At 45.0% G+C, this 10567-nt stretch overlaps 1 protein-coding gene across 1 annotated transcript; it reads right to left on the reverse strand.

Moving 5' to 3' along the window:
• Positions 1-296: 296 nt before the first annotated feature.
• Positions 297-10277, reverse strand: LOC136373442 (transcription cofactor vestigial-like protein 1). Its single transcript, XM_066338339.1, has 5 exons — positions 9997-10277; positions 8988-9404; positions 950-1009; positions 483-666; positions 297-312 (listed from the first exon to the last, which is right to left on the reverse strand). The coding sequence occupies exons 1-5, from the start codon at positions 10205-10207 to the stop codon at positions 297-299; spliced, it is 888 nt and encodes a 295-aa protein (XP_066194436.1). The 5' UTR covers positions 10208-10277.
• Between the last annotated feature and the right edge of the window lie 290 nt (positions 10278-10567).

The following is a 10567-nucleotide window of genomic DNA, read 5'->3' on the forward strand; positions in this document are numbered from 1 at the left end:
ATGGGCCATTAACAGAAGGCACCCCCCAGAGGGAGGAGGGTTTGGGAAGAGCACTGCTCAAACAATTGGATTCATCAGTTCATGAAGATGGTGATAGAATACATCCTATACTACAACCCAGGACAACCAAAAACATTAGAAATTATTTACTGTATAGAAAAGGGTTATTTTGTCATTCCCCAAACAGTAAATAGTACGCGTATTCTTCCAGCTGAGAGAAAAAACACAGGATAGCTGCAATTCATTTCTTCTTGATTCACAGTTGCAAATAATAAAAGTTCAAATCTCGTCTTCTGTCATGAATCTGAATACCTGAAAGACACAGCAGCATCAGGACAGTCAAACAGCACCGTCCTTGCAATCTCTTAAGATGTTGTGCAAACAAAATTGCACCTTTGGGTCTGGTGCAAAAGAACCCTTACTAGAACTACCAGAATGACCATTTGAAGTATCCCCAAAACATTGCACATCAAAGAACCAACACTGGGGGTATGACCAGTATCGAGAGATCAATAAAAATATGGAAGCCTGAATGCTTTGGGAATAATTTCTTAGAACAACTCACCCAGCAGTATGGTGGGTTTGTTGGTGCAAACAGCAGCAGTGCTACCACATGTGTGCTTGAGGTACAAAGCAAGGGCTGTTCTATCTTTCTGGCATCTGAAACTTGGACAGCAAGTGCAAAACAGGCATTGTGAAATGGCAGCCTGATGGTATAAGCACAAAAGCTAAGGTAGATGGGGTAAAAAAAAAAATCATGCATCTCATTTTAATATAATGTAGTGCTTTTCTTCTTCTTTGTTAATGTAGTTATGGGAAGTGGTGGTTCTATCTGAGGGAAAAAGGAGCTTTTGAAATACAAAAGCAAACAAGGAAGCATCTTTAATACTACATGAATTAGTAAAGCTGCTGTCTGATTTGTTCTAAACCTGCTGGTTTCTTTACTCACTTGCAGTGGCATGGCCTACACTGTGATTTTCTGAGCCTTGGTAAGAGCTTTCTTTCCTCTCTTAAAAAAAATAAATTAAAAGTACTGGGGATGAACAGAGATTCAGCACAGAGATAAAAGTAGACAGTAGTTACTAAAGAAACCTTGTGCTTTTGCAGCCCAGCCTATAGCACAGGTGCTGAGGAGCTTTATGCTGTCTGGCACAGCAACATGCACTTCCATAAATATAAATACCAGCTGTTCTGAAGCATGACACAGAGCAAGAAGTATATTTAACAGATAGAGCCAGGAAACAAGGACTCCTACAGCCAAACTAAATGCGCACATCCTAGGGATTTGCCAAAAAACTCCCTGTGAACATGGACCAGCCATTTCTTATCAATCCTTGTTGGGCTGTTTGATAATGACAAGGATGGTGTTACATGTGTGGTGTTTAGAGGCTCCCAAATCCTGAAAGAAAAGGCTTTAATTGGTAATGGCTGGGGAATACTGAGCTATTTCATTTCCTTTTCAATTTTTTTCCTCACTCATTTTCTTTCTGAATTTTTGGAGAAAACAGTCCACTGTTGTAAGCAGTGCTTCCCTATTATCAACACAAGACAAATTTCATGGAATAGTTCTTTTTCTGAAGGAGTCAGTTCCTGGGGGTTCCAAGCCTTCATAGGCTTGCATTGCCCCCTTGGGGGAAGAGGGCACCTTACCTTGTTCTGAAATGAGATCAATGTCTTTAAAGTAATTAAACTCTTATTCACTACCTACACAAAGTCTAGGGTGAGTGCCTATGCAATGCATACACAAAACCTCTGCTCATATACCATGATGTTGTGGTTTTGAAAACAAACCAAGTGAGAGGCTCTAAGTCAGAAATAAAATTTAATGAGAAGAAAAGGAAAATAAAATAGAATAAAATAGAATAAAATAAATACAAAAAGAAAAACCACTGACAGAGTCAGAATACAACCTGATCAGGGTGATGGAAACAGTCCAGACGAGGTGGTCTTCCTGAAACAGAAATCTTGTAGATAGGTCTGGTAGCTCCGGTCCTCTGGGAATCCAGTGGGTGAGGGCTGCTTCTACTGTCCCAAAATCCCAGCTTATATCCAGGTGAGAATGTTTGGCTCTTCCCCATGGGCGGAGCATCTCACAATGGGATGATGAGTCATGGAAGAGAGCCTTAATGGCCCATTAAAGAGAGTCATGCAAAAGGCATTGATGGGCCATTAACTGAAGATGGTGATAGAATACATCCTAAACTACAACCCAGGACAATCCACCCCTTATTCTATTACCATCTACAACATGCCTAAATCAATACATTCTTACAGATGAATGCATATATACATACAGAATGAAACCTTACACACTGCTCTCACTTAAAATTAAGTCTCCCTGTGGTACACAACGGGTTTCTCCATCTTTCTGCATTACCCACCAAGTGTAGCCAGGTCCTTGAGCAAAGACAATCCCATGGATGGGTCTGCCTTTGCCTGAAGTGGGATTAATCCAAACACTCTTTCCTAAAATGCCCTTCATGTGTGCCACAGGTACTTTGTCTCCATCCACTGTGTGTAAGGGTTCAGACTGGGCAGGACCACCTCGATTGATAGACCCTCGGGTGTTGACCATCCATGTGGCTTTGGCTAAGTTTAGTTCCCAATTCTTGAAGGTTCCCCCACCAAGTGCCTTCAGGGCAGTCTTTAATAGTCCATTGCACCGTTCAACTTTCCCGGCAGCTGGTGCATGATAAGGAATGTGGTATATTCATTCAATACCATGTTCTCTAGCCCAGGTGTTTATAAGGTTGTTCTTGAAATGGGTCCCATTATCCGACTCAATTCTCTCAGGGGTGCCGTGTCTCCACAGGATTTGTTTTTCAAGGCCCTGGATGGTGTTCCGGGCAGTGGCATGAGGCACAGGGTGGGTTTCCAGCCATCCAGTGGTGACTTCCACCATGGTCAGCACGTACCGCTTTCCTTGGCGTGTTTGGGGAAGGGTGATATAGTTGATTTGCCAGGCTTCCCCGTACCTGTACTTCAGCCATCGTCCACCATACCACAGAGGCTTCATTCGCTTGGCCTGTTTGATTGCAGCGCAGGTCTCACAGCTGTGGATGACCTGTGAGATGCTGTCCATAGTGAGGTCCACCCCTCGGTCACGGGCCCATCGATATGTTGCATCTCTTCCCTGATGACCAGAGGCATCATGGGCCCAACGAGCTAGGAATAATTCTCCCTTGTGCTGCCAATCTAGATCCACTTGTGATACTTTCACCTTGGCAGCTTTGTCTACCTGCTCGTTGTTGCGATGCTCCTCATTAGCCCGGCTTTTGGGTATATGCGCATCTACATGTCGAACCTTCACGGTCAGCCTCTCTACTCGGGCGGTGATGTCTTGCCAAATGTCAGCGGCCCAGATGGGTTTTCCTCTGCGCTGCCAATTGGCCTTTTTCCAGCGATTCAGCCATCCCCACAGAGCATTAGCTACCATCCATGAGTCAGTGTAGAGATAGAGCCTCGGCCACTTTTCTTGTTCAGCAATTTCTAAAGCCAGCTGGACAGCTTTAAGCTCTGCAACTTGACTCGATCCACCTTGTCCCTCGGTAGCTTGTGCAACTTGGCGTGTGGGGCTCCATGCTGCAGCTTTCCATTTCCGGTTAGCTCCTACAGTTCAGCAGGAGCCATCAGTGAACAGAGCATATCGTCTTTCAGTCTTCGATAGCTCATTATATGGTGGGGCTTCCTCAGCGCGTGTTACTTGCTTTTCTTCTTCTTCAGACGATAATCCAAAAGTTTCACCTTCCGGCCAGTTCATTATAACTTCCAGAATCCCTGGGCGATTTGGGTTTCCAACGCGGGCGCGCTGTGTAATGAGGGCAATCCATTTGCTCCATGTGGTATCGGTGGCATGATGTGTGGAAGGAACCTTTCCCTTAAACATCCACCCCAGCACTGGTAGTCGGGGTGCCAAAAGCAGCTGTGTTTCAGTGCCAATCACTTCTGAGGCGGCTTGAACTCCTTCATAGGCGGCCAAGATCTCCTTCTCTGTGGGAGTGTAGTTGGCCTCGGAGCCTCTGTAAATTCGGTTCTAGAATCCCAATGGTCGGCCTCGAGTCTCCCCAGGCACTTTCTGCCAAAGGCTCCAAGACAAACCATTGTTTCCAGCTGCGGAGTAAAGCACATTTCTCACATCTGGTCCCGTCCTGACTGGGCCCAGGGCTACTGCATGAGCAATCTCTTGCTTGATCTGAACAAAAGCTTGTTGCTCTTCAGGCCCCCAGTGGAAATCGTTCTTCTTGCGGGTCACCAAGTAGAGAGGGCTCATGATCTGACTGTACTCAGGAATATGCATCCTCCCAAAGCCTATGGCACCTAGGAAAGCTTGTGTTTCCTTTTTGTTGGTAGGTGCGGACATGGCAGTGATCTTGTTGATTATCTCTGTGGGGATTTGGCGACAACCATCTTGCCATTTGACCCCCAAGAACTGGATTTCTTGAGCTGGTCCCTTAACCTTGCTTCTTTTAATGGCAAAACCAGCTTTCAGCAAAATTTGGATAATTTCCTCTCCTTTCTTGAAGACCTCCTCTGGTGTATTCCCCCATATGATGATGTCATCAATGTACTGCAGATGCTCTGGAGCCTCACCCTTTTCCAGTGCAGATTGGATCAGTGCATGGCAGATGGTGGGGCTGTGTTTCCACCCCTGGGGCAGTCGGTTCCAGGTGTACTGCACGCCCCTCCAGGTGAAGGCAAACTGAGGTCTGCACTCCACTGCCAAAGGAATGGAGAAGAAGGCGTTGGCGATATCAATGGTTGCATACCACTTTGTTGCTTTGGACTCCAGCTCATACTGAAGCTCTAACATGTCTGGCACAGCAGCGCTCAGTGGTGGCGTGACTTCATTCAGACCACGGTAATCCACCGTCAGTCTCCATTCTCCACTGGACTTACGCACCGGCCAAATCGGGCTGTTGAAAGGTGAACGGGCCTTACTGACCACCCCTTGGCTTTCCAGTTTACGGATCATCTCATGTATGGGAATCACAGAGTCTTTGTCTGTGCGGTATTGCCGACGGTGTACTGTTGCTGTGGCAATTGGTACTTGTTGTTCTTCTACTTTCAGCAGTCCCACAGCAGAGGGGTCATCTGAGAGACCAGACAAAGTATTCAACTGTCTGATGTCTTCTTTCACTACTGCGGCTATCCCAAAAGCCCAACGATATCCTTTTGGATCTTTGAAATATCCATTCCTGAGATAGTCTATGCCGAGGATGCATGGGGCCTCTGGGCCAGTTGCGATAGGGTGTTTCTGCCACTTGTTCCCAGTTAAACTCACTTCGGCCTCTAATACAGTCAGTTCCTGGGACCCTCCTGTTACTCCTGTAATAGAAATGGATTCTGTTCCTATATACCTTGATGGCATCATGGTACATTGGGCCCCAGTGTCAACCAATGCCGTATATTTTGTGGGTCAGATGTGCCAGGCCATGGGATCCACACAGTCCAGTAGATCTGATTGTCCCTTTCCTCTTCCTGGCTAGAGGCAGGGCCCCCCTATTCCTGGTCATCGCATACGTTGTTCTCTTCCTGTAAATGAGCTGCTGAGGTTCCTTCAAGAGGATCAGTCATATCATCATTCCTGTACCGGCTGGAGTTCTGTGCACAAGAGACCGGAGCAACACTGATTCTAGATGAGCTTTTTGTGGTAGGTATTTCTTTTTTCAGTTCACGTACCTGGGCTGCTAAGGAGGAGGTGGGTTTTCCATCCCACTTCTTCATATCTTCTCTATGCTCCCGAAGAAAAGACCAAAGGTTACCTCGGGGTGTGTATCCTCTCTCCCTGGCTGGGGGACGCCTGCTCCTAATCGCAGAGACTCTCGTCGGCTCTGGTGAGATATCGTAAATTTCTTCCTTAAGTTCTTTTTTCAGTTTCTGATGGCCTTCTTCAATTAAGTTCCTGACTTGCTCAGCCAGTCTTGTTTCCACAGATGAGACATGGGCACGAACTGGGGCAGTGACAGTGTCCTCGTAAATCCTTAGTTTATTAGCCAGGACACCCACCTTGTCCTCACCTTCTCTCCATTACAGTGTTGCCAGGTAACGTGAGTACATCTCTGGTCCAAGCCGTGCAAATCTCAACCACATCCGTGATGTGCACTGGACATCATCTGGGCTCTTAGGAAATCTCTCATCTTCTGCAAAAATGATCTCCAGCACAGCCAATTCCCTTAGGCATTGGATACCTTGTTCTATTGTGTTCCATTTTCCTTGGTGCACTAGGAGGTCTTCTTTACAAAGGTATCTGTCTTTCACACTTGTCAGCAGTCGCTGCCAGAGGCTGAGAGTTTCTTGGGTTTTTCCAATTCCCTGGTCAATGACCACATCCCGGGACAGTGATCCCAGTTGCCTGGCCTCAGTTCCATCCAGAATGGTGTCATTGGCTGCAGCATCCCAGATGCGGAGCAGCCAGGTGAGGATGGACTCGTTGGTCTGACGGGTGAATTCCCTTCGCAGGTCACGCAGCTCACCCAGAGATAGAGAGCGGGTGATGATCTCTGTCTCTGTCTCTTCAGCTGAGTGCGAAGGTCCTGCTCCATCCTCGTCAGTCGCTATGCGGACTGATTTGGTCCTTGATTTCTTCTTCTGAGTGGTGGCAACTGCTACTGGTTTAGGCTGTTCCGGTTCACTGACGGTTTGTGTGGAGATGCTGACAGCACTTTTGGTTCTTTTCTCCTCTGTAACAGTCTGTGTAGTCGTCGATGCTGTTGCTTTGCTTCTTTTTACCTCTTCTACTTCTTTAAGAACATGCTCCAACACACCATGCAGTGTTTTGATTCTAAGCATGGTGCGGGCCGTACAGAGAAAACCAAGCAAGACTAACAAGAACATCATGCTGTCCTTGGCATCTAGAGGGTACTCAATATTTTCAAAAACTGCTGCGTCATTCCTGAAAAGCTGGAAAAAATCATTCTTTACTCCTCCCCACAGGGGCTGGGTGAGATTGTTGAGGCTCCAGACGTAGCATCCTAGACTAGAACAAGAATACAAAACTGGGTATATATTCTGAATAATGTTCATTGCCTCAGATTTTATCAAGCAATGGACATAATAGACCAGTAAAGCAATTTTAGTACCATACCCCGGTCTATGCAGGAGTATTAAGGCCGGCAGATAGTGCCCCACGTTCGGAAAAATATAGAGAGATAGGTATATGACACATGTAAGCATGTTGGGCATCATAACAGACAGGTGTCTTCTTCAATAAAATTGTAATTTCTGACTTTTTTATTGCCTCTGCCGCACGTTGGGCACCAAAAATATGTTGTGGTTTTGAAAACAAACCAAGTGAGAGGCTCTAAGTCAGAAATAAAATTTAATGAGAAGAAAAGGAAAATAAAATAGAATAAAATAAAATAAAATAAATACAAAAAGAAAAAACACTGACAGAGTCAGAATACAACCTGATCAGGGTGATGGAAACAGTCCAGACGAGGTGGTCTTCCTGAAACAGAAATCTTGTAGAAAGGTCTGGTAGCTCCGGTCCTCTGGGAATCCAGTGGGTGAGGGCTGCTTCTACTGTCCCAAATCCCAGCTTATATCCAGGTGAGAATGCTTGGCTCTTCCCCATGGGCGGAGCATCTCACAATGGGATGATGAGTCATGGAAGAGGGCCTTAATGGCCCATTAAAGAGAGAGTCATGCAAAAGGCATTGATGGGCCATTAACTGAAGATGGTGATAGAATACATCCTAAACTACAACCCAGGACACATGAGCAGAAAGTTTGCATTCCAGCTGAAGATATAGACACTCTCCCTTTACCATGAACAGACACAGACAGGCATTAGACATTCTAGCAGTAATAAGTCAGCAAAACACCTACAATCACGGTGCTTATAACAACATAACTGTTGTATACTCAAAAGAGGAACTCTAGATAAACTCCTGTTTGTATCTGCAGGCAGTCTTTAGCCTATATTCTGCCAAATTCCTGCTGATGCAGTTTCAAAACTGGGTAACCAGGAGGTATTTCACAGCTGCTTATTTTTCAAAACCTAAGCCTCAGGATTGCTTCTTCACATGCCTGATCTTTTCTCTTTAGAAGCACCAGGTAGGACGCACTGTATTTTTCCAGCAGACTCCCAAAACAATTTCACAACCCTTTTTCTGGGAGACCAGTGTCAAGCTGCCTGACTGAGGAATGCCCAGGAACAGCAATGTAGATGTACCCCAACAGGCCTCAGCACTTTGGCCAGGAAGCCTGACCCCAGAGAGCTTCTCAAAGGCAGAATTACTCACAAGACAGAAATTTTATCCAGCAGATCTAGACACTGTGAGGACATAAATGAACTTCAGGCATCTTTCTGCTGTGTGCTGGTAGTACCTAGGATTGGGATTCCTAGTAATTGTGGATAATAAACAAGCAACAATCATCACTGTGTGAATTGCATTAGCTCTGGGAAATCTGCAGGGAGCAGGCAGGGCAGCAGTGCCTCATGGCAGGGAGCTCTTAGCCAGGAGACAAGGCAAGGCTGGTCCTCCAGCCCCTGTACCATCATCATTCCAGCTAGAGACAGAGACTGGGAGGGAGAAAAAACCCTGGCCATGCTCGTAAGGGCTGCAGTTTCCCATCCTGCACTCAGAAACTTAATTAACAGCCTGCACAGTAAGAGGGGCTGCTCAGGGATTTTTCCTGGCAACCCCTTTCTGGTCCCAGTGAGGGAGCATCTAGTACACACTACACCTAATACCCATGGGTATTAGAGATTGTGTTAGCACTACGAATAATGCTTATATTCACTTAAAATGTCTCCCCTATGTAAGCCAGAAGGTGAAATATTGTGTGAGTAGGCAATGCACATTTTTTGATGAACCCATACTATATGGCTAATTGATCCCAAGTACCACAGTACATATCAGGGTTATCTACTGTAAAAATTTTCTGTGAGTTGGATCCAGCTTGAAAAGTGTAGGAACAGACAGTATTATTCTGTCACTTTACATCAGATGTCATCAAAGAATAAAGTGATAGTATTCTCTTACCTCCCCTAGGAGCTGAACTTTGACTCATATTTTGTAACCTTGCAGGTCCAGTCATACAAGCAGAACTTGAATGTTGCTTCATGGTGCATTCTTGCATGGATATTAAGCACCTTTCCTGTTGCAGAAGGCCAAGAAGAGAACTGTATTTCCTGTCAGAGATCAGCTCATCAGCTGCATAGAGGTCAGGGAAGATGTGAGGATACACTGAACTGGTGACACTGGGAGTCCCAGTTGGAGGGAAGGACCAGAAATCTGCAGGTTGAGCCGGATGACTATGCAGAGATGATCGCTGGCACTGGCCTACCACACCAGCAGCAGAAAAATTCAGAGCAGAATTTGCCATGCTTGTTGAAGAAGATGATGGATATGGTTTGTAGCAACATGAAGAGAAATACCACTGATGGGGAGACATGCTGTCTACTTAAAATAAGAAAAAAAGCATCTGAAGTCTCATAAATTTTTACTTTTTTCCCAAGGCAAATTTCAGTGGACTTCTAAGGGCATGCTACCAGATTTCATACTAATTTTTACAGAAATATATAATCACTTTACTATTGCTTATCTTAAAAATCAACCACAAATTCACACTAAAAGCAGATTAAACCACCACCACCAATGTTTCTACTAAGTATTAAATGTGTACTACACAACCATCAGCTTAGGCAGGTTTTTGAGAGCTGTAAGCTTAGACAAATATATTTTTGTGAAGATGACAACTTAAGTCATAATGCACTCATTGCATCCAGCAGTGATGGGGAACACTTGGCTGGAAAATGATGACCTAGTCCTGCCAACAGGCCCATGGAAAGCTTGGGAATCACTCCAGCAATCACAGGGATTTACCCAAGAAGTCCCAGCTACATAACCTAAGGTTTTACAAGTATGATTTTCTTGCTTTCTGTTTGCACACAATTCCAAATTTAAGCTCAGTTTTTTAGGATCTTAAATTCCTTAGTGAAAGCCAGTCACCTCCATCCAACACCAGGCTCACATATAGAAAGGAGCTCACCGTTTTTCAGGACAACAGTCTCACCCCTGTGCTCTGTGCTCAGGTCTTGGGGGTTCTTGGCATTGCTGAGAGCTCTAGAAAAATGTTCATCTACCATGCTGTTAATGTCCTCTTGGAAATAGGTGAACACCATGCTCTGAGATCCCCATTCTGTTTTCACAGGCTCTTTGCTTTTATTTAGCTTTGGGGAAAGCTTCCTTGTTTCTTCCATTTTCAGTGACCAGCAGTCCCTGTAAAAAAAAAAAAAAAACAAAAAAACAAAAAAAAAAAAACAACCAACCAACAAACAAACAAACCCCCCAAAAAACCCCCAAGCAAACCAAACCAAAAAAACACAAACCAACAAAAACAGACAGGTCAAAGAGACAATATTCAACTTCAAGTACCTAGTGAGTGGTGAGCCCAGCTTCCTCCCAAAAATGGTAGGGGCCAGAAAAACACTTATTAGTAGGATTAGATTCTGCTTTCTCCGTGCACCTCTTCTTTACTGATTTCCTTATTAAATACTTCTAAAATAAAATACTTGGGCAAAATGGGCACATCTACCCAGCAGCTTTCATTCCTCACCCTG

This window comes from Sylvia atricapilla, chromosome W (assembly GCF_009819655.1).
Source record: "Sylvia atricapilla isolate bSylAtr1 chromosome W, bSylAtr1.pri, whole genome shotgun sequence".
Classification (NCBI taxonomy): Eukaryota; Metazoa; Chordata; class Aves; order Passeriformes; family Sylviidae; genus Sylvia; species Sylvia atricapilla.